This window comes from Onychostoma macrolepis, chromosome 20 (assembly GCF_012432095.1).
Source record: "Onychostoma macrolepis isolate SWU-2019 chromosome 20, ASM1243209v1, whole genome shotgun sequence".
In the NCBI taxonomy this organism is placed as follows: Eukaryota; Metazoa; Chordata; class Actinopteri; order Cypriniformes; family Cyprinidae; genus Onychostoma; species Onychostoma macrolepis.
This window is the reverse complement of record NC_081174.1, coordinates 19,217,718-19,243,409: the sequence shown is the minus strand read 5'-3', so window position 1 is coordinate 19,243,409 and position 25,692 is coordinate 19,217,718. Positions and strand designations below refer to the sequence as shown.

At 38.1% G+C, this 25,692-nt stretch overlaps 1 protein-coding gene across 7 annotated transcripts in view; it reads right to left on the bottom strand.

Annotated features, from left to right (window-relative positions):
- Positions 1 to 25,692, bottom strand: part of rnaseh1 (ribonuclease H1) — a 33,343-nt gene that overhangs the window by 804 nt on the left and 6,847 nt on the right. For 2 of the 7 annotated variants that reach the window (XM_058755482.1, XM_058755484.1), the window contains exon 9: positions 23,620 to 23,708. In XM_058755482.1, the coding sequence (XP_058611465.1) occupies positions 23,620 to 23,708 (89 nt within the window). Of the gene's footprint in view, positions 1 to 20,884; positions 20,921 to 23,085; positions 23,709 to 25,692 lie in introns of those variants that run through there. The other 5 variants (XM_058755487.1, XM_058755486.1, XM_058755485.1 and 2 more) reach the window with 5 other exon arrangements.

The following is a 25,692-nucleotide window of genomic DNA, read 5'->3' as shown; positions in this document are numbered from 1 at the left end:
CGGAACAGGATTGAAAGAGTAAAATGATCAAAAACAGTGCAAGCTGAATAATTGCACAAAATGTTGTAGAACTACGACATCGAATGATAGGAAGCCATTAAGGAAGGATTTCAGAAATAACGGGTAACTCCAAATGCTTTTTCCTCTGAAGGCTTTTCTCATCTTGGACAGTCCGTTGGGCTGAGAACTGGTAGATGAGAGCGGTGGCAAATAAACACTGGAAAACTGTTATCGGGGGTCCTAATGTGTGGATGGAAATAAACAAAACACAAACAACATCTCGTAGCTCAGCTAGTTGTGTTTTTATGAACACTAGATTGTCTAAAAATTATACCCAGAATAATACAAAGTAGTACACCCATTTAAAGAGAATCTCAGATTTTAAATTCTCATTAAATAATCAGTCTGGTAAAACCAACCAAACTTTCATTCTTTTAATCACAAATTACAACATAACTTTATATTATATAATTAATTACTACATAAATCTATTAAATATAATTAAAAAGATAACTAATAAACATCTAATTAATATTTATTGTAATAATATATTTGAATTTTATATATGCACTACTGTTTATTTTTTCTTATGCTCATCGATTCTACATTTATTTGATCAAAAATATAGTTCATGGTAATACTGTGAAATATTATTACAATATAATATAATTGTTTTTCTTTTCTTTTTTTTTCTTTTAATGTATTTTAAAATATATTTTATTAATGTGATGGTAAAATTTTCAGCAGCCATTATACTCCAGTCTTCCATGTCACACGATCCTTTAGAAATCATTTTAATATTCCGATAACTGTGCTGCTTAATATTTTTTTTGTGATTTTTTTTTGATGAATAGAAAGTTCAAAAGAACAGCATTTATCTGAAACTTTCTATTTTGCAAGTTGCAACAGTGTAGTCTCCACTGTCACTTCTGATAAACGTAATGCTTTCTTGCTTAACAAAAATATTCTTGATTAAAAAAATCCTACTGAGCCCACAGTTTTGAATGGTGCTATACAGTTTACATCTTTAAGGATCTTTTAACATTTTTACTGGAAAGCAAAACGTAAATACCAGCTATGACCGTGTGTTTTGTATTGTGTGCACATGCACCACAATGCAATCTCAAATAAGATCTGTCTGGTGTGCTTTTTGCTTGTGAATGATCTCTCTGAGCCTGCAGTGTTCCAGACAGTGTAAAGGAACCACTCTCAGCTGACCACGAGGAAAGAAAGCACAAGAAAGGGGGAATAAGCTGGAGGGTCTCATTTGCCTTTACTGCTCTTACAGTGCTGTGAGCTCATTAAAAGCGCTGAGGATGCTCTGAAGACACGCACATTAAAGCCTGTGGAGTAACATTCCAAGACTGTGAAGCAGCCAAAGTAGAAATACGAACGAACATGGCAAAACAGATTTATAGCAATGCAGATTTTAACTAGTTATGTGTCCTTGAGAGTCTTTTTTACAGCGTAATAAAACGAAGGGGTGATAACTGGAATAAAACAAAGGTAAGCAGAGAGAAAAGAGAGGGAGGGAGGAAGGGAGGGAAACAGAGAACAATATGAAGGTATGGCAGTATACTTGAAAACGCCTTTGGCCACACGCACAAATTCTAGTGTACAGGCGTCATTAAAAAAAGTTAATTAATCTTAATTAACTTCTCCTTTGTCTCAGAGTTCTTTATTGCAGGCGGAATGATTTGCCTCACAAGGGGAAGAATTGGGCTCAGCCTAATGCCATAATCAGCGGTCTGCAGGAGGCGAGGCACTCACGCTGCTGATTGCTTTTTGACAGACTCGCGCTCTGACGTGCTGCTTTTCTTTTCTCCGCTCCCCCCCCCCTCCCTGTTTTCTGTTGTAGGAGCAATCTACATCATGCACAGTATGAAATGGAAGATGGCTAATCCAAAGCAGTGAAGAACTTAAGGTTTTGCAGAAGAGGGTATTTTTGTCAAGCCCCCCACCACTTTGTTCGCTGTGCCAACGGGCAGCTCTCTGTGTCCGTTTAACAGGGATAAGTGTGTGTGGACTGGAACGGGTTTGCGTCCATGAAAGACAAACAGAAAAAGAGGACGAGAGAGAGAGAGAATCCAACTCTCTTCTCATCCTCTCTCGTCATAATTGTTTGAGAGCTGGCTGTGATGAGACGTGCGGTGAATCGCAACTCAGTCTATCACCCACAAACAAACAAGAAAGCAAAGAAGAACAAAGACCTTCTCCTCAGTTACACAATGCAGCAAAGCTTGATGGTTTCTAAGCCCATAAGTGCTAAAGCTGCTGAAATTCTTATTATTATTAGACTATCAGCTGAGCGTCCAAACATTCAGGCCTCAGGATATACCCTGGTTGTCAAGACGCTGAATAATTCAGTGCTGAGAAAACAAAACAAGTTAGATCAGCATAAATGGCAATACTAGTTCAAGCAGGTTTGTGCTGTATAAATAGCTAGACCATCTAATAACTAGCTATATTCCAGATTATATATCTAGCTACAATCAACTCTATGAGAATGATGCAGCAAGCAACATATCATGAAAATCTAACTTTTTCTGTGTTTAAGTGCTATAATCAGGTCCGCAGTGCATCGACTAACCCAGTAATTTTGTTTTGGTAAGCCTTTATCTGCTATCAGTTAAAAAAATTAACCGCTCAGATGAAGGTTCTACCAGATGACGTAGAAAGGGGATCTTTTTGTAATATTACCTCCTCTTAATCTGCACATTTCCATCTACAGCGCCGCCATTTTTTTTTGTGATTTCTTTCCCAGCTGTTTACCTTCACAGACATAACTGACTGTGTTTTTATAACTTATGTGTGTTTTTAACATAAACTTGTGTGTATTTGACAGTATAAGCACAATAAGACATGAAAGAGAACTTAGTTTAATACTCACATGCCATGTGACAGCCACTTTCTGTACATGTGCTTAGGATGTGTGCGGTCACAAAACTGTATATCAGACGTTTAAACTAATATGGTTTAAAATGCATGATTTCAGCGTGATAGACATGACAATCAAAATCTAACAGATGTTTTTTGGCAGAGGTCTGAGGTACAAGCTGTAAAGGCACAGTCCTATTCTGGAAAAGGGGGCAGGGAACAGCAGCTCATTTGCATTTAAAGAGACATGCACGAAACAGTGTTTCTGCTTCCACTCAAAATAGGCATTTTCAAAATTATATAATAAATGATTTGTGGGGTATTTTGAGACACATTCTGGGGACACCTGAGACTTATATTACATCTTGTAAAAAGGGGCATAATAAATGCCCTTTAAGTAACTACATCAAAATGATCAGAATTATTGTTTGGGAATTATATAGGTAGCAACTAGCTTAAGTGGTTACATTAAAATGATCAGTTGATGACAATGATGTAGTTAGTAACTAGGTACTAGCTTAGCTACATCAAAAGGGCTGTACTGGTTTTCTTCCTGGTAAACAACATAGCACAGTCATTCTTATAAGTTAAACAAGCTAGTAGCTAGCTGATGGCTACATCATTCTTCTAATTAGGAAGCCTGGTAACCCTTACGAAAATGAACCATGTTTTTATTAAAACCAAAAAAACATGGTTACTGTAGTTAAACCACGGTGACAACAAATTAACCGAGGGTTTGCTACACTAACCATAGTTAAACCATGGTATTTGTAGTAAAACTGTGGTTATACAAATGGTAATCAATGCGCCAAAAAACCATGGTTAATTTTCATAAAACATCAAGATCAAATTTATTCTTCCTGCATCTTTTAAGGTTTACTTTTCATTTTTGTTCCATCAAGCCAAATAGAAAAATAAAAAGCAGCTTCTTTTTAAATTTGCGTTTGCGTTCAACAGTCTCCAGATGGTCTTTGTTTGGTGCTGCGGTGTGAGGTAAATATGGAGGAGGGCAGAGAGCGGCACGCGACACTTGGGCACAGGGGGCTGCTGGGAGTGTGTAGCGGCCATCTTGCCTGCGTTATCTCTCTCCCATATGTTCACCCCGGGCTGGCTCATCCTGCCGTAATTGACTTTCTCCCATGGAGCCCAGCCATAGCTGCAGGCTGGAGTGCACTTGTGTGCCTGTGCTCACCCTGATAAAACTATTACACACTCCCCCAGCGATTCAGTGTGTGCGTGGCACACGACGCGAGTGTGTGTGTGTTTGTTTCCGAATCGGAAACTGTACTCCAACCACTGCAGTATAATTGGAATCTAGAGAGGCAGTCGGCTGTGGTGACACTGGCATAGATCCTTGACTTTGCCTGAACTCCAACCGGAAAGCACAGTTCAAATTTATATCCCTTTTCGAGGAACCTGATAATGTTCCTCGTGGCCGGAGTCATGCGAGTGCACAAACATGAGCAGAAACAAACAATGCTCGCTAAAGCAGACTGTAACTCTCCTGTAGCTGCGCTATAAAGCGTTTACTCCTCTCTAGCTGGTGTTGTGTTGAATAGTAAAAACCTTTCTGATGTTTGTGTGCTGCACAGCCCCACGGAGCTTCCTGTGAGCTGCTCCCAATAAAGTCTCACCTGTGGCACTGTTATTTTCTCTCTCTTTCTCTTTTTTTTTTTCCCCAGTGATGTGCCTCGGGCTCTTGGATCCAAGCCTCTATCCGGGTCCTTTGAGTGGCAGTGCACTGATTGTCACCGGGGCTTGTTAAATTCGTTAATTGTATTGAAGGCTGTCACGTTTTCACGGGAGGGAGAGGAGCTGTAAATTATTCATTATCCCTTGAAATGCAAAAGACAGCCGAGGCGAGGGAACGGTGCTATGTAGGTCACTTCCTTCTCTCCCACCCCCTAAACCGACAGTCACAGGGAGAGGGAGAACGAGAGAGCGACAGACAGAGTGAGAGAGTGCTTAACTGCAGCATAACCATGGAACTGCGGCTAGGAAGCCCCACAGGAGGAATACTGATGACAGGAAGCTCTCGCCAAGACTGCTGCACTTTCAGTTTGTATATACTTCAGTTTGGAGCCGGTTGCAACTTTTAAAGCTTAATCAAACCGGAGTGGCAGTACCTCTCTGTTTCCCTGATATAGCCATGCTCAGGCCTTGTTTCTGATGCAGCAGTCCCAGGAGTTAGATTAGTATTAGGGCTGCACGATTCATTGAAATAAAATGGATTATCAAATTGCAAAGGCTGCGATTTAGTTAAATTTATGCGCTTTATGTTTCAGAGTGAAGCAGAGCACTGTGTTCTTTTACACACAAGCAGCTCATGATCCAGTGTTTTCAGCATCTCTGAGCGTCTCGGTTCACACATTACTTTGGCTCACTTATAATGTGCATTAGGGAGCACTACATGCACCAGCCATCTTCCCGCACTTGTATTGAGAAGCACAACCCAGCTGTTGTCAATAAAAGTGAAGTTTGAAGGGCTCTCTGTATTAAAAACTTGACTTTATCATTTGAAAATGAAGAAATTAAGACACCTTCAAATATTAGTATTTTAAACTTATTATTACTGTTTTTAATACTAGTAATCTCTTAAATACTTAATAGTTAAACTTAAAATTTTTACAGTAAAATATTACACTAATAATATATCTTTTGTAAAATATCTTTAATAATATTTTTTTTTTTTTATGATTATTGTTATTACTAAATAAAAATATAGGGCTCAACAGTTTGGCATAAATGTTTCAATTACACATCAATATGACTATAATCACCATCATCATCATATAGATTTTTACTATAGGTCACATTTATATATAATCACAATTTTTTGGCCAAATTGTGCTACCCTACAAACGAGCACAGCAAACATGGAGCTTAAAGATACAAACAAACAAACAAAAAAAAAAGAATCACAATTAAAATTTTTATCAGAAAATTGCAATTATAATATTCCCCCAAATTGTGAAGCATTAATTTATATACATAACGGAATCTAGACTTTGGTGCAAACATTCTGTCCCTAAAGATGGGGCTTAAAAAGCTTTAATAATGCCTACTTCATCTTGTAGCACCTACAAACCTGCATGGAATCACAACAAATTTGCCCTGCTTCTCGAAGTTTAAATTGTGAGTTTTGCTCATATTTCTCTTTCACTGCGGTTCTAAGTCAGAGTGCTTTTTAGCTCGCTGTGGCAGCGGGGGGTGCCTGTACTCACGGTGGGAACAGGCAGCCATTTTGGCTCCACACAGGGAACCTGATGGCGTAAATACGGCTGCCATCAATCAATCCCTGGAGCCCTGCAGCGACACCATCCCTGATCCTTTTCTCTCGCCCTTTCTTTCTTTCTGTATCATTTAAAGACACACACATCTTTAAGATGACACAACCTCTACATATACGCATTTGAAAACAGGGAAAAAATATCTTTCTATGAAAACAACTCTCGATAAATTTAAATATCTGCTTTCCAACATCATCCACTGCGTTGCATTTAATTGACAATTCTGTGTCAAAATCAGGATAATCACTTATCAAGAATTAGCCAGTATAATCAACACCATTACACCTACATGAAAGAATCATTAGTGGAGGTGTTACAGTAGAATAGTGCTGATGGTGAGTGGGTGTACGCACGCACTGAAATAACTCAGGCGGTAATCTGGACGAGACTGAAACAACATTGCGCTTGGAGGTGGTTCAGAATTCAGCAGGAAATGAAGTTACTGCGAGGAGAGTCATAGAGCGGAGAGCTACTGCAACAAAAGCTGTGAATGAGAGTGACGTAAATGGTATTAATGCCAAACTGGTTGGTAAGAGAGCTTAAGTAAGACCTAAACCTTTCAAACTTCACTGATTTAAAGACCAAAGTAATGGTCGGCAGCATATGTTGTGTTTGGATGCTGCATCCACGGCAGGCTGATTCAGCTGCTCAGCCAGCGAGACCTACAAATAATACAAAATCAACACTGCATTGAATGGCAGTTAATAAAGAAAGATGTTGTTTGCAAATGTATCTATCCGTATTGAATATAAACCAGACACACGACAAAGCATGCCAATAGAGCACTGGAAGGGTGATGTATTTTTGTAGGCCAAAACCTGGAAACGAGTTACCATTTTAGGTTAAATGCCTAAAATAAGGTCTGTGGCTAACTTAAGATATGTTCATGTTTTATTCTACAACATGTATTTTAAATTAATCTACTCAGTAGTCCACTTTGTTGTGTGCCTTATGTTTACAATAGTCTTGCAAAATATTCTAACTTAAACTTTCATTTACAGCTTATGTTTAGCTTTTTACTTCTGGCAATTGTGTTTAGGCTAAGGTTAAGATTAGCATGAACAAAATGAGTAAAGAATCATAAACGTTTATTGGTCATAGATTACTTTCTGCAATAATCCAAAATGTCAAGGGAACTGGGGTGATACTCACTTTTGGCTCAGCCTAGCTATCGCCACCTTGTGACAAGGTATTATATTTTTAGCTGGTCTTCAGCTGTATATATTGGTTGTGTCAGCTTCTCACTTTTTATTTTCTCTGTATTAAAATACAGATTAGGGATTTGCTGATATTGAAATTTGGGACAATATACTATAGCTGATAAATTCATGTTAATGCCCAATAAGTAATGAATGGCCAAAAGTTAATACCAGTGGTTCTCAAACAAAATTTAAATGGAGATGAAACAAGCTTTAAAATAAGCCAAAACAGATTCTGGTTTATGCTGATTAACACAGACAGACAGATAGATTTTTGTGAAGAAGAAAGTCTTCTTTCATTATATGTGTGGATTAGCTAGTCATCAGCACAGTTACTGATAAACATCTCTCCTGTGAGAGATTATTTTTCTATTGAAACTAATACATCTGGCAACTTTACAAAAAAACAACATAAAACAAATTCTAATGCTCTCAAACAGATGCAAAAGGATGAGAGCTGGGAGAAGGAGAGCAAGCCCACAGAAGAGGGAGGGAGCGAGAGTAAAATCCTTGTAGGTTGAGACTGTAGGAGGCTGATTAACATTTAATAAAGATCCATGAGCCAGACTGGATGACACTGGAGCAGTGGGCAGCCCAGACGGCTGCTGTTCAGGCGAAGGGGAGATGGGCGCTCAATACTAACGAAAGAGGAAAAGGTCATAATGCAAGGGCACAGCTTTACACTCTTCCCTTTGACAGTCTCGCTTATAGAGGTTCTCTCTGTCCCCAGTGCAGGACAAGCCTCTGCTGTTGCATTTCACCAACTGTGCTATGTTTCTCACATGTTACACTGATGTAAATCAATGCCACTGTGAGAAAAGCAAATGTACATTAACCTTTAGCACTCAGAGCTCAACGCACTATGGGCAAGGACGCTTCTGCTGCCAACATGTCACGTATTGATTTGTATACCCACAAAGCTGGTAGTCATGTGACTCAACGTGACCTTCAGCTCAGTGCATCTTAATATATCAGCAGGGGTCAGCTTTGGAAAAGGCAGAGAGTGAAATGAGAAAGAAAGCTATAGTTCTTTTGCAATGCAAATTCATTGCTTTTAAGATAAAGTAAGAAGATGTTAATCTAAAATGAAAGTAAACAGAAAATGGATGTCAACAGTGCATCCACACACAATGTAAAACTAGTCAAGCAAATTACTGACACACTCAAACATGCAGTTTGGGGTCAGTAAGTATTTTTTTTCTTAAATGTATACTTTTATTCAGCAAGGAAGCATTAATTGATCAAAACAGGAGGGACACTGATAATATTAAAATGTATTATTGTATTATATTATATATTTCAAATAAATGCTTTTAAAAAAAAAATAATAATAAAAAAAAAACGTTCTATTCATCAAAGAATACTGAAAAAAAATCATGGTTTCCATAAAAATATTAAACAGCAAATAAGCATATTAGAATGATTTCATGACATTAAAGACTGGAGTAATGGCCAAAATAATAATAATCACAATATTACTGTTTCTCATAAAATAAATGCAACCTTGGCTAGCAGAATTTTCCCAAAAATTTCACAGACAAAAAAAATAAAAAATTGAAAATATGGAAAATGAACTGCAGTCTAAAGCATGAAGAATGCTAAACTTTTAAATGTAACACTTACTTTTTAAATGGACTACTGAATATGACAAATATTGAACAAATTTCAAGGACATTTCCATCTATGACTATATATAAAAACTAATTGCACACTGGAAAGCACTTTTTCAATCTGGCAATGTCTAATCTGATTGACTAACCTTACACAACTTCCAAGAGTAAAGGAATACAGGGCTTTTTATCAGTCCACAAAGTCATGTTTACAAGGTACAGAGTTGATACAATTAATTATTTGCCAACATTTACAAGGTTAGAGACAACAAAATTTTGAAATATATGAATAATGTTGAAGAACACTTTAGACACCCATTATCTGCATGTTCTCCTTTATTTTCTAATCATGTCTATGAAAATCAATTATTACTTTTGACAAAATCCTTTTCTGAGCCTACAAACATTTTCTCTCTTTTTCCAGTATTTGTACAACCACACAATTGTCTATATTGTGGTATCCATTTCAGATAAAACCATTGTGAAACCAGAACACACCATGATTGGTTGCTGTACATGTCAATTAGATTGTTTAAGTGGATGGGTCTTTGCCAGAATACACTGCTATATCAACCAGACCTTTCGCTGTTTAGTAAAACCTGGCAACACAAGACTGGGTGCGTGTGCACTGCTGCATGTGATCCCATGTATCCCATCCCATTAGTAGGGAATCTTTCAAGTACTGGCCTCCCACTCTTTTTCCCTTAGTGGCTTTCCATCTGAAATGCCGCAGTGCCCTCAGTTGGTAATGGCACTTCTTATTGCTCTCCTGCTTGTCATGTCAGACTGACTTCAGACCTGGAGCCAAACCAAGAGAGCGAGCTTTTCCATCCGAGACTCTACTCCGATTTTTTATTTAATCTGCTCCCAAATCAACAAAGACAAAGCTCATTTATGTTAGTGGTAGTATAAAGAGCTAGAAACACAAAAAGGGATGTTGTGGTGAGGAGGGGAAAGAGAACGAGGGAGAGAAATAACGAACGGCTGAACACAGAGCGAGAACGAGCGAAAGAAATCAATAGCTAGGTTTCATGCAGGGCAGGTTGCTGTGGGCTGTGTTGTCAAGGTGACAGAGGAGCTATGGGGCTTGGTGGCGCAGGCTGATGAATGGGCAGCGGTTGAATGACCTCATGCTACCCATACTGCTCTGCTCCTCTCCAGCCTGACTGAACCTGCGGCGCACACCTTCTACTACTGTATCAACACCAGCTCACTTCGTGCCAGCCGCTCTTTGCCATGCCAGGGCCAGAAGTGGGCACAGATGCTTACACAAGCCTGGCTGTGTCTGGCAGTGATTTGCGCGTAAATCTAATCAACAAAGGAATATGGTTGTTTCTGCTACATAAAGATGCCAATTTAGGCAAAGGCCGCAAATTGCTGCATATAATAGTAGGAGAACAAATTATGTGAACCCTAATTTGAAATAATTAATATTTTTGAATGTTTTTAAAAGAAGTCTCTTATGCTCACCAAGGCTGCATTTATTTGATCAAAATACAGTAATTTTGTGAAAGATTAATACAATTTAAAAGAAGTGTTGTCTATTTTAATATATTTAACATATATAATCTATACCTGGGATGGAAAAGCTGAAGTCAGTGTTACGTGATCCATCAGAAATCATTATAATATGATATATAATATTTTAGATATTTTTATATTTTAAACAATTTAGTATAGGGACCAATTCTCACCATCAACTAGTTGCTTATTAGCATGCCTATTATTAACATATTGCCTGTTTATTAGTACTTATAAAGCACATATTCTGCATGACCATATTCTACATCCCTAAACCTACCTAATACCTAAACGTAACAACTACCTTACTAATAAGCAGCAAATTAGTAGTTTATTGAGGCAAAAGTCATAGTTAATGGTTTGTTAATGGTGAGAATTAGACCTTAAAATAAAGTGTTACCTTTTATATTATACATTTTGTATATTTTTATACATAAAAAAATAGCCCTATAGAAACTTAACTACTAGAGGTGAAGCTCTTAAGAGTTGAAACGCATGCAATATTAAAACATGAAGTAAACAAGAGTATTACTCCACCTCCTAATGCCCTTTATAATGTTTGCTGGTAGTGTATGAGAGAGAGAGAGAGAGAGAGAGAGAGAATTGACGCATACTCATGCACTGAGTTGTGCCATCTGCTCAACTTGGCAGCTTCACATTATATATGAGTGGAATGCCCCTCCCTCTCTCTCGTTCTTTCTCTCTGATGATCAATCAGCAGTGGTTGCGGTCACCACAAAGTTATCCGCGGGGTCACAGCAGGCACAGCGGGCACAGCAGACACTCTGGGCACTAGTAGATCAGCAGGGGTGGAGCATTCATTGAGACAGAGAGTGCAGGACAAACACAACACTCATAGAGCCGCAGCTCTGTTATTCAGCAGAAACACTGTTAATGTGAAAATACAATATGAGCTTGCTCTTACTTTGCTTTTTTGAAGAATTTTTGTCAGAAATTTTCAAGACACAGACTTTTGAGGTTTTGTGCAAGCTAACATTCGCACCTTAGCCTTAAAGGGATAGTTCAAACAAAAATGAAATTACTTGTTCCAAACCTATAAGACCTTCGTTCATCGTTGGAACACAAATTAAGATATTTTTGATGAAATCCGAGCTTTCTGACCCTACATAGACAGTTCAAGACCAATAAATGTAGGGCATCATTAAAATAGTCCATGACATCAGTGGTTCGACGTTAATTTTATGAAGCTACGAGAATACTTTTTGTGCGCAAAGAAAACAAAAATAATGACTTTATTCAACAATTTATTCTCTTCTGTGTCAAACATTGACACGCCTTCACCTCAGGTGAGTAGTATAAGCTATTTAGCGCTTTCTGACTAGGGATGCTCATTTTAACCGGTTAACCGACCGTAAGAATTTTGACCGATTAATACAATTATTTAAGCGGTTTAAAAGTCATTTATTTATTTAATAAAGCCTAAGTTGAGTATAAGTCACATTTTATTATTTCATTCAGAAATAGGCCTAATGATGCGAAATGTTTACACACATTAGGCTATAATAAACACTGTAAACATAGCTAGGCTATTTTAGTTCCCCTCACTCCACAACAAATCCTTTCAATTTAATAGTGTTTAGAAAAGAACAAGAATTAAAAATATAAGAAGCTATAGGCTAGCTATATAAACAAGCCAAAACTAATTAATTTAGGCTAAAACGAAACTAAAACCAACTTTGGGTCTCTCATTCAACACAAAATCAAATGTTTCCGTATTCGCGATGTATTTGAATGCCAAAGTATTATGATGTACTTCACTCGCATTCCAATATCCACGTAAAACAATGTTTTACATCACGGCAGTACGGAGATAATGCTTAACGGCACAGATTTTACTATTTCAACTGAGCAGTGTGTTTCTCCCCCATATGTTTGACTGACTATATTTTATTATGATAATGAACAGGCTGGATTGTCAAGGTGGTAATGCTTAACTGCGTGCGCGCATGCGGCACCGGCACAATCACTTGAATTTTTTCTTCTAACAGTGGAAGAAACTAGGACTACTCCTTTTAGTCATAAAGATAATCGAATTGTAAAAGGTTTGCTTTTATTTGTGTACATTCACAATAAAAACAAATCTTTGTGCTTTTGCAAAATAGGCCTAAAGAAAAATAGGATGCAGCTTTCTGACATGTTTCCTTTCGCACCACAAAATGAACCGATACTCTGCACAGGCTACTTGTTGCACAGTTTTTTCTTTCGTTTCTTAATTTATTATTTAAGTATAAGTATATTCCTCGTATAGGCCTATGTATCATTTTATATATATATATATATATATATATATATATATATATATATATATATATATATATATATAGCCTAGCTTTATTATGTTTTTCTTCGCTTGCAGAAGCGCTGCAGGTGCGTGATGTGATATGACCATGTGAATCCTCATGTTCTGTTGTTTATTGCTGCTTTTGCACATGTAAAATTAATCCCGGAAAACAAATGTTAGTATTTTTAACGGGTCACAAACACTTATCCTTTCTGATTTATTTTAATTCTAATTTAAAATAATCTTGTTGGTTAACGTAAATAATCGGTCCAGGGTCGGTTCATTTAAAAACATATGAAAAAGACACAGCCTACACTGTAAAAAATTTAAATTTTGAAAAATTGTGGAAACTGACAAATAAATATTGGCTCAACAAATTGCTTCCCAATAATTGTCCCCAAACAAAAAAAAACACATTGTAGTAATTTTAGCTGAAGGTCTGAAGTTGAAATCAAAAATATACATTCACCGAACATAAAAAATTGTGCTCAGCCAATCTTTCAAGCAGAAGTGAAAAATCTGTGTTAGCCAAACAAGCCTGATGATATTGTAATTGTTGTTTTAACGATGTGGGATTTGACATTATCCTGTATATCGCAAAAACCAAACAAAACACGCCTAACTTACAGAGTGCACGATTACATTAATGTTACGTGATGAAGATTAGACTAGTGCGCGTGCGCATTAACAGTGCGTTTTTTTTCTCTGCATTATTCAGTCTTTAACAGTTTAATAAATAAGTTAATATTAAAGGGGCTTGTGTTTTAGACACATTATTGCCTATTTTGCTAACAAAATCATTCATATCAAAAACTTTAGGAGCCGGCTGCCCTTAATTTAGTATCTTAAGATACTAGCACAACACACTCAGCAAAATATTGTCCAATTATCATTATCAATAAAATATTGAGATATTTTTGTCAATATCGCACACCCTATCTCTGTTACCTAAAATTATTGAACTAAATTATTTTTATCTCACTTTATGATGAATATATGAAATGTATGAGGCACAAGAAATACGTTTCTGCTATAACTATTTTTTTTTTCCCATTAGTGTAACCCACCATGCTAGGTCTGAGCTCACGAGGCACCACTTGTTGTAGAAAAGGAACCACTACGAATTTCACAGTGAGTATTTAACAGTAGTTCTTATTCGATATATGTTTATTGCATAATAGTGTCAAATACTAGCTTTTAGATGTAATTTCGTGAGGGGTTGCTTTATTGAGAGCTGCCATGAGACATGGCTCGATGTAATAGGCTGCTAATTCTAATGTAGACAGTATTGACATTGCTATTTTATAATTTTTTTTTTTTTTTTACAGAGTACAGAGCCATTGGAGAACCACACAACTGTAATGAAAATTCTTGAAATAGTAAGCAGCAGCAGTTGCAAGGGCCCTGTAAAGTGTGCTGAATGTCTCCGTTGTCCTGGAAGAGGAGGTGGTGCTTGACAACTTAGGAGACTTTGTAAATGCATTTATTGTACTTTTTTGGATTTTATTGTATGCACTCATCCTGGAGTACAACAAGGACTTAAAGGGATAGTTTACCCAAATATGAAAATTCTGTCAATTACTTACCCTCAGGTCGTTCCAAACCCGTAAGACCTTTGTTCATCTTCAGAAAACAAATTAAGATATTTTTGATGAAATTTGTTTGATTAGATTTTTGATGAAACAACGGTCTTATTGATGTGGAAGGACATGAGGGTAATTAATGACAGAATATTAACCTCAAAGTACCTCTTATGAGTTTTTTTGACAAACATTTGAAGTGTAAGATGCAGTTTCTTGAGCTCAAAGTACTTCTTGTGGGAACGGTAGAGTTCATGTGAAATTACTCTAAACACTGGGTGAAGTAACCTCCCCATTACTTAAATGTGATGGTATTTTTGACATTTTTAATATGTGAATGTATTTGATGTTAAGATGCAGTTTCATGAGCTCAGAGTACCTTTTGTGAGAATGGTAATATCCAGTGACATTAACTTAAACACTGGTTGAAGTAACCTAAGATAAATTATTATTATTTTATGATGTTTGACATTTTTTGCATGTTTGTGAATGTATCAATGTATAAGGTGCAATTCATCAGCTTTGTGTATCTTATGAGAATTAAAATACATGATTTTGTAAGGTATATTGTGTAGAAAATTTCAATGCATTTATAATTTTAAGGTATTTTCTCAATATTGTTGTATATTTCATTAAAAGTATTAAAATGTGGCAGTGTTTCATGTATCATCATTTAATATTTTTTTCCTTTTCTTTTGGGATAACAGGGAATAAACAATTCAGTAAGGTTGCTTTAGCACTATACATTTACCAATATACATTTTTAAATTAGGTAAAACAAAAAAAATGTATGCTACTATTTAAAATATTTAATTGGGCCAATAACATGGTTTGGTAGACTTCTTTTTTTCCCAGTTGGCTCAAAATATTATTTCTCATTGAGTCAATGTTAACAGACTGTTGCCACAATTGATAAAATTCAGTTAGCAGAAATCCAATTGGGCCAATGGAAAAATTTTGATGTAATCAGTCACTAGAAAATTTTGAGTTGGGGAGGTCTGACATTTTTTACAGTGTATACAAACCCATCCACTTAGATGGGAAAAGACCATCAGACTGTAAATAACCAAACATGGTGCGTTTGATCATATATAACTATTATCTACACCTAAAATATGCCTATTGGAATGCTGTTTCATGGTCAGCAAGAAACCTGGAATAGATAACGGTCACCTCTTTTCCACTTATAAGAGTTATTTAAATAAGGAAATATATGTCTTAAAAAGAAAATAACAGCATGCTATACTGCCCGCTGTTGTTTGCCCACAAGCTTGGTGAAGTTGTGCTGTAGAAGGCCATGCTCCAGCGAGATAGAAAATGAGGCACAAACCCTCCGACTCATCTCATAGAAGAAACAGAAACAATGTTCCTTCCCTCTCTTTGCATCTTCCCTGCTGCACAGCTAGATGTGGGCCAAGATCAACCTCACTCTCTCTCTTTCTTCCCTCCATCTATCGTTGCATGTCAGGACTGCTCTGAGACCCAGCCCCACAGCGGGGAGACATTCCTTCACATCTGATGGACTGATAACAGTGCCCCCTCTCTGTTCACTTGACCGGACATGGTCGGCACACTCTGTCGCTCTCTCTCCTTTTTTCTGTCGCACATACACAAACACACACACACACACACACACACAACCGCATCCACGAAATGTTCATTCAGGTTGATGCCGTCAGAGGAGGATCTCAGGGGAAGCTAATTAAGTTGAAGGCAGGCCCTGCTGTCTGCTGATGAGCTGCAGAGACTCAGACTAGCCAGCATCTGAGTTCTCATAGCTTGCCTGTATTATCTACAGCACTGCCTTCATATAGTTCGGTTCTGCCTGTCAAGAGATTACTGTCTGTCGTTTATGCATAACTGGCTAGGAGTGGAAAATTAGGAAGAAAGAAGATGGATAAATCAGTCTGAGAGCTGGTTTGAGAAGTCAGATGGTAGACAGGGGGCACCACTGAGCATTTCATACTGTTTTATCAGTTGGAAATGAATGCACACCTCTATAATACCTTGGTTGTTTCTGAAATTGCCCCCTATATGCTCATTTAAAACACTATTTGAACAGACAACCATTTGTAATGGTGTCCAAAACCATAGTGGACATTATCATTTCAGTGTCATAATGCACCACAATAATGAATATACAACTGATGTGACTAAAGAATATATGCACTGTGAGAATTGCAGTGTCTGAGTCCACTCATTGGTTTTTTTATTCATTCAGTGTCCTGTAGTAGAGGAGTAATGAAGGAAATAGTGAATGAGGGTATAAGGACGATTTCGGATTCAGTCCTGGAGAAAAGCATCCATTAGCATTCCCATGCATATCAATCACATGAGTCGTATTACTACTCATAACACTGATTGGCTGATGACACCACAAGAACAAACGGAAATCCTTCACTAGTGACTATCTAGAGTTGTGATGTGAAAAGCAGCAGATAGGGCAAAATAAAAACATGAAAAATTTAAAATAAAAAAACATATGTTACGTCCAGTGACATATTCACTGCATTGTGTATTGTGGTCACTGGACGTAACATATACTATAATAAAATGTTAGCTAGATAAATCCCCCTTGCAATTTAAATGCTATTTAATAAGAATAAATAAATGGCAATTCAATTCAATGGCCATCAGTGGAGATCTTGCAAAATCATATTTTTCTTCCTCAATGCCTGATTAAACATGTAGCCCATTATCATGATATCATATTATAGTGAATCAAACAATGCTAAGCCGCTATAGGCTTAGCTGTTAGCTTGCTAACCAAAGGTAAACTGAAAAAATAAATAAATAAAAAACATCTGCCCAGTCGAATTGCTTCACTGATGAAGGGGGATAGATTCTACAAATATCATATTATAAGTTAAATGCATGCTTTCACCCAGGATTCAAACCTAAGGTGACAGGCTCTGACAATATGCCAGTCAAGCACATTAAGCACTCCCCCAAATCACTTGATCGATAGATTACACAGATAGATAAGATCCATGACAACAGCAGCTAACTGGCCAAAAATGAAGAACAAAAAAAAAAAAAAATATTAAGAAACCTAGACAGCTTCAGAACCTGAAGTGTCATCTGACTATAGATTAAATACATCTCATTTTGAAGGTCCTCTCTTTTTGAAGGAGTCAAGAAGTTTCAACTTTTGGGTCTGTTGAATCCCCCCCCATTTAAAAAATACCTTAGAAAACAACTGAAAACAAGCTCTCATCCTCTTCGCTTCTGCAATGTGAATGTGGAAAAGGGAAAAATATGGCGACGGTGTGGAAAGGCTCCCTCAGCTTGTGTACGCAAGAGCACTCTTCCCCACACTCTCATTTTACACTCATATCATGCTGTTCTCAGCAGCATCCAGATTGACTGTTGTTTTCTATAGCGACTCCAATCAAGCAAGCCACGCATTTTAAACATTTAAGAGACGTCACTGATCATGTGATCCCCAATTGCTGGCTTTTTTTCTCAAAAAGAAATAAAAGCAGCACCAGAGATCCCCTATTAACCACTTGAATGCTTCATACTTGCAGCTGTGCTCTCCTTGTCTCTTTCATACTAATTTCTCATCTGCTGTATATCATCACTATAGTGCAACATTAAAAATCAACATTTTATTAAAGGGCAATAGTGTGTCTTGGAACTGATTTTCAGAGGCAATTTATCTTCGATGATGGGTATATATGGTTATATCAAACTCAAACATAGCTGTTAGTAATGCACAAGAAATTATAAAATGTTCTGCAAGAATACATTTTAAATAACTGTCTGGTTCCTGTTAGCATATACAACTCTTATTTCCACCTCAGAGTACTAAATAAAATTGTGAGATGAAGTATAAAATGTGATCCTGGACCACAAAACCAGTCATATGGGTCAACTTTTTGAAATAGAGGTGTATACATCATCTGAAACCTGATAAATAAGCTTTCCATTGAAGTTTGGTTTGTTAGGATCGGACAATATTCGGCTGAGATACAGCTATTTGAAAATCTGGAATCTGAGGGTGCAAAAAATATCAAATATTGAGAAAATCACCTTTAAAGTTGACCAAATTAAGTCCTTAGCAATGCATATTATTAATCAGAAATTAAGTTTTGATATATTTACGGTAAGAAATGTACAAAATATCTTCATGGAACATGATCTTTATGATTTTTGGCATTGAAGAAAAATCAATTATTTTTACCAATACAATATATTGTTGGCTGCTGCTACAAATATACCACGACATATGACTGGTTTTGTGGTCCAGGGTCACAAATGAGAAATAGTCACATTGTGAGATGTGAAGTCACACTTAACAGAAATAGTCTCTGTAACGAGAAAAAGTTTCAATAGTAAGATATGCAATTACAATTTCAAAAAGTAAAAGTTGAAATTGTAAGAAAAAGTTGCAATAAAATACGTCACTGTAGTAGAACTAAAACCATTCTAAATATATACCTAGACAGGCCTATAATAAAATATTGTGTAATAAATCAAATGCTTGATAATATTTAAAAAAAACAAAAAAAACAACAATAATAATTCACTACTGAGGCATCTTCCCCTGAGTATTTAAATATCTGTGGCATTTTGTCAATGCTTCCTGTCCAACAGAGCTCTTTCCTGTTTTCACATCCTCCAACTATGTATTCTGAGCCCTCTAACATTTTAAATCTTACGCTCTCATCTTTTTTCATGTTTTTGCACGCTTCCTCTGCTCTATCTCGCTGTTCGCTCTCTCTCTCTTTTCTGCTAATACCCTGGTGCTCAGCAGGGCCCTGCGCCCCACAGTGTGTCTGCCTGCATCTCACGCTCATTAAGATTAAACATGGGACTCTACCAGTGCACAGGCAGAGCTGTGGGCATGGAGGTAACCCAGGTTCACGAGCTGATTGTGGCAATTATGATTTTATTTTCTAAAGCCCCTCAGGTGCCAGGGGAGGAACATGAGCGTGATTCAGTGTTTAATACAATCCTGTGTTCCTCATGCAAATTCACATGTCCCACTCCTAACAAGTGGGTTAAAAAATATGCTGTTCTTCCTCAGTAAATGCTGTTTGCTTTATACATATAAACCTCAGCAAATTACAAAGCTTCAGTTCAGACAGAAATGCTAAAAATAAATAGACCTATTCAGTCATTAATTTTTAAGTCAACAGGGAAGGCTAATTCTCCTTGGGAATTTCAGATGGGCTTTTAGGAGAAGATATTTTGAAGAATGTCTGTTTTTGCCCAATGAAAGTCAGTGGGGTCTGAATCATCACAGAAAAACACTGAAACATTTCAAAAATGTTCCACAGAAGAAAGAAAGACATAAGGTTTGGAACAACAATGAAGGTGAGTAAATATGAGCCAAATATTTTCAGTTTTGTGTAAACTATCACTTCAAGGATGTTATTAATGGTTTTAATGTTTTGTTCCACAACTTAAATTATGCACAGTCAGACCTCAAACATGAATTTTGAAACCACTGTGCGCTTTTTAAAAGTAAGTTGCTAACAAGTTGCTACATAAGGACTACCACTACCACAGGAAAGTGAGTTTTATGTGCTTTCTGAATCAGACAACCACTGGTCCCTATTCTAAAAACCCATGCAAAATTCCTAAGGGAAATTCCCATAACTAATTCTATTTTGGGTTTTAGGACTACAAACTAAACAACTTTATGAGGATGCAATGTCTTCACAAGCCCATGCTGGTGCATTTTTGTGCTTGAAAAAGGGATGTTATAATGCCGCACCATCTCAGTGATCCTGCGTTTGGCTGTCGGCACAATCTGCCTCCCTTCACAGACGACTCGCTCTTCATTATGCATCTAGGGAGGGGGTCTCGTCTCTGTAATAATATCTCATGCTTGGTTAGAAGGCTGCTGCATAATTAGAGGCGGGAAAACTGATGGATGGGGGAGCAGGGTGGTGTGATGCTGAGCGGTGTGACCCTGCTGACCTTGTTATCATTATGGGTGGCAGGGTTGACCAGTCCAGCCCCTGCTTCAGCAAGCAGCTGTTGCCTTTAATGGCATCATTTGCTCTTCACCTTGTCACCCCCTCTACCTTTCTCTCACTAACTCTCTCTCTGTCTCTTCCTCTCTGTGGTATCTTGTCTCGCGGTCAAGGGCAGAGAGCATGCCAAATCTGACTGGCAGCCTCATCAAGGTGAGGATTCAGATGGCCATCTAGTAACAGAACCACCAAGTGAGGTTCATTCTTCTGAAAATCTTTTAAAAAAATTCCACCAAATATTATTTTTTAATAAACATTTACAAATAGACTACATATGCATTTACAGATAAGTTACTTCCTACATGACTACAAAATATGACTATACCATAAAGTAGATACAGCAGCCCCAAAGAGTGGGTAAAGACCTAAAGAACATGTCTGACTATTATTGCATTATATAAGAAAATATTAAACTGAGCTGCCTCCATTTTAAAGACAGAGAGCACAAGCAAAGTAATACTTTAAATAAATATATATATAAAAAAGAAAGTATTTGGACACTTACCATTTGGAAGTCTGTTTTTGTTCCAATTTTTGTGTCAATTGTAGGAAACCTGCATAAGTGAATTTATAAATCCACTAAAAATCACCATTTGGGTAATAGAAATTGTAATTAAAAGTGAGACTAAGAGAAAATGTGTCAAACATTTTGAGGAAGGATGGAAGGAAGGAAAGAGAGAGAGATTGAAATCATCTTTATTTACAACACACACATATACAGTATCTCACAGAAGTGAGTACACCCCTCACATTTTTGTAAATATTTTATTTTATCTTTTCATGTGACAACTCTGAAGAAATGACACTTTGCTACAATGTAAAGTAGTGAGTGTTCAGCTTGTATAACAGTGTAAATTTGCTGTCCCCTCAAAATAGCTCAACACACAGCCCTTAATGTCTAAACCACTGGCCACAAAAGGGAGTACAACCCTAAGTGAAAAATGTCAATATTTTGTGTGGCCACCATTATTTTCCAGCACTGCCTTAACCCTCTTGGGCATGGAGTTCACCAGAGCTTCACAGGTTGCCACTGGAGTCCTCTTCCACTCCTCCATGACGACATCACGGAGCTGGTGGATGTTAGAGACCTTGCGCTCCTCCACCTTCCGTTTGAGGATGCCCACAGATGCTCAACAGAGTTTAGGTCTGGATACATGCATGGCCAGTCCATCACCTTTACCCTCAGCTTCTTTAGTAAGGCAGTGGTCGTTATCATGTTGGAATACTGCCCTGCGGCCCAGTCTCCGAAGGTAGGGGATCATGCTCTGCTTCACTACGTCACAGTACATGATGGCATCCATGGTTCCCTCAATGAACTGTAGCTCCCCAGTGCCAGCAGCACTCATGCAGCCCCAGACCATGACTCTCCCACCACCATGCTTGACTGTAGACAAGACACACTTGTCTTTGTACTCCTCACCTGGTTGCCGCCACACACGCTTGACACCATCTGAACCAAATAAGTTTATCTTTGTCTCATCAGACCATAGGACATGGTTCCAGTAATCCATGTCCTTAGTCTGCTTGTCTTCAGCAAACTGTTTGCGGGCTTTCTTGTGCATCATCTTTAGAAGAGGCTTCCTTCTGGGACGACAGCCATGCAGACCAATTTGATGCAGTGTGCGGCGTATGGTCTGAGCACTGACAGGCTGACCCCCCACTCTTTCAACCTCTGCAGCAATGCTGGCAGCACTCATACGTCTATTTCCCAAACACAACCTCTGGATATGATGCTAAGCACGTGCACTCAACTTCTTTGGTCAACCATGGCGAGGCCTGTTCTGAGTGGAACCTGTCCCGTTAAACCACTGTATGGTCTTGGCCACCGTGCTACAGCTCAGTTTCAGGGTCTTGGCAATCTTCTTATAGCCTACGCCATCTTTATATAGAGCAGTGTTTCTCAACCCTGGTCCTGGGCGCCCCCCAACACTGCACATTTTGTATGTCTCCCTTATCTGACACACCCATTTCAGGTCCTGGAGTTTCTTCTAATGAGCTCATGAGTCAAATCAGGTGTGTTTGATTAGGGAGACACACAAAAGGTGCAGTGTTGGGGGGCGCCCAGGACCAGGGTTGAGAAACACTGATGTAGAGCAACAATTCTTTTTTTCAGAGTTCTTTGCCATGAGGTGCCATGTTGAACTTCCAATGACCAGTATGAGAGAGTGAGAGTGATAACACCAAATTTAACACACCTGCTCCCTATTCACACCTGGGACCTTGTGACACTAACGAGTCACATCAGGGAGAGAAAATGGCTAATTGGGCCCAATTTGGACATTTTCTCTTACGGGTGTACTCACTTTTATGGCCATCGGTTTAGACATTAATGGCTGTGTGTTGAGTTATTTTGAGGGGACAGCAAATTTACACTGTTATACAAGCTGAACACTCACTACTTTACATTGTAGCAAAGTGTCATTTCTTCAGTGTTGTCACATGAAAAGATCTCTATATCTCCTAGGTAATACCACACTGTGTTGAGAAAGAAAGAACTCAAAAAAAAAAGAAAGAAAAATACAGATAGAAATAAAATACAGAAAGAACGAACTATGGAAAGAAAGAAAAAAAAAAAGAAAGAAAAAAAAAACAGAAAAAGAAAAATAATGAAAAAAGATGAATACATAGAACTACAGAAATAAAGAACTACAGAAAGAAAAATAGATACAAAAAGAAAAAGATTTTCTTAATGATCTAACAACTCCTTGTTCAAGTAAGGGTGACGGAGACACAGATGTTCCTTTTGTTTTTCTCCTTACAAATGCTGAAAATATTGCTCGGTAGCTGCTTGACAAATGTATCATTAAAAATCCAGCACGGCTGGCTCACTTTGGTTACGTGTGAGGAGGTGCTGCGGCCGCCTCATCAGCGAGCACGTGATGGGGAACTTCAGCTTTAAGAGAATGAATCTCCTGCTGTGGGATTAAATTGAGTTCTCTGGTAGCTTGATGAGTCAGTCTCATACGCACACAGTCTGAGGCAGCCTGAAGGCCAGGCGACACGGCAGACTCTCCTGAGCTCACTGATTTAAGTGGCAGTTCAGAGCACGGCCATCTGCACTATTTGGGTCAAGGACTTTGTGTTTCGATACGCATATAAGACGATGCAGTGCTTATTAAACTCTAGCTATGGTGGTATCTCAGTGTAGGGTTTTGGAGAGCTCCTAAGCAGGTGTACTGTCTGAGAGATAGGGAGGGTGGAGTGAGAGAGAACGAGAATGAAAGCTGCAGAGTGCCGCAGTGCTGGAGCTCACCTTGTCAAGCCCCTCTCTGCGGGCAGGCCTTGCCCTTGCAAACAGCAGACCACCAGGTGGGTGTCTCAACCATGTAGAATGATACTGGCCTATTAAAAGGAACATTTCGGTGTAAGTGCAAGTTAAGTTCAATCAGTGGCATTTGTGGCATTATATTGATAACAGAAATTATGATTTAGACAAGTCCCTCATTTTCAAAACAAAAATGGAGGCTACAGTGTGGCAATTGAAATAAAAGCAAATGGGACCAATTTTTAATTTATTATGTAACCGAAGTAGCAACAGATCATTAAATCCATATTGTAATGTACATCCAACTGAAAAATATCACTGAAAAAAGATAAACTAAATGTGGTGGGACTTGGTTTTACACATCAAGCTAAATAATTGGCTAAGTCATGTATGACACAAGAGATAAATCTGCCAGTTCACTGGAAGACCAAGTTATGACATTGAAATTAAAAATTACTATTTAAAAAAAAAAAAAAAAAAAAAGCATGATAAGATCATTAAGATGCTTTTGAAAAATAGTCATTTAGAAAATATCATGCAAGCAGAAATGTGAAGCTTATGATTTTGTAATACTAGCCTAACCTTACATTAATTTTTCTGTTAAAACGTGTGCATTATTTGACCCCCTAAGCTGTCTAAATTATTTTTTACGGTCGTTTTGTAGTTCAGAGTTGCAAAATTGGATAAAACTTCTATTTTCCACACTAAAACCATGTTAGCATGCTTATTGTTCACGTTTGGTGGCTATGCCTTCCAAACTATTTTAATGTTTACATATTGGCCCCATTAACTTCATTTTAAGTGCCTCAGTGTAAAAACAGATTTGCGTGTATTCGAAAAGGAGGGAAGGGTGAAAATGAATTTTGCTCTAATCAACATTATGTCAGAAATGCTGTCGTTTAACTTGTAGTTAAGCTGTTTGTCTTTAGTCTACCCTTTGCGGAAGCTACGTCGCTCTGAAGCAGCTTCCGTCGAGCACACCGCGGTAGTTCGCTCCATATGTTTACTTCTCTCGGGTACGTTTCTTCTCCCTTCCACTATTTTGCAGCCTCTGATTCCGGCAGCTTCAAAGACCAACAAAATAAACACAAATGCAAACTTCTCTCTTCGCATTAGCGCATCACAACAGCAAGCGGCGAGGGTTTCTGACAGAATCTTCTCTGTCTTTATCGCAAGAGATATCAAACAGTCAGACTAGTTCTGAGGCAGCAGTTAGTTAGGCTGATGCCGTTCCAGACAGCTGTCATGGAAACAGATGTCTGTTCGGTTACAAGCTGCAGCTTTGCTCCCGTGGTAACGGCTTGCCGGTGTCTTTGATTGTGCCTCGCTGTGCCTGCTCCGAATGTGGCTTCCATTGAAGTCCCTGCACAAAGAGGCCTCATCGTGTGATTGTTGGATTCATTAGTGGAAATTCCCCTACACTTCCTTCCAGATTTGAGGGCCCGAGTCAGCTGTGACATGGTTTTTGAAGAGAGCAGAGACCAGATGTGCTGTAATGATGGGGTGTTTTTGGTGTGCCTCCTCCTTCCCTTAATCTCCAACAAATTATCACCGTGTTTGATTATCAAACAGCCTTCAGATGAGTTCTAAACGTTACCAGTTGGAACAACTAACTTCCATAAATATTACAAAATGAGCTAATCTACATACCCTATTAGGCTTGAGGATAGTTTTCATCTTCAGAGCCAACAATAAAACTTGCAAGGAGACAATCTGCCATACAAGGTAGGCTCAAGAAACCTGAGCTGTGAAAGGTTATGAGGACTAAATCCTTCTTGTTTTCACCAAGCAAGGACAATCGGAGTCTCCTGACCTATAACTGTTGACTGCACATCCCGCTCTGAAGGTCTTGGATCTCAGCGGGAATTCAGAGGAGCTGAGCTCTGCAAGTGAAGGTCAGGACGGACTGCGCCGAGGCCCTAGTGTTGAGATTCTCACCTCTGTTTGTTTCATGAAAGAGAAGATGCCTTCACTCCTCCTCAGCCTGCTGTGCAGCTTATCTGTATTTAAGACAACACTCAAGGCATCTGTCTAGACGCAGGCTTAAAGCAGAGAATCGGA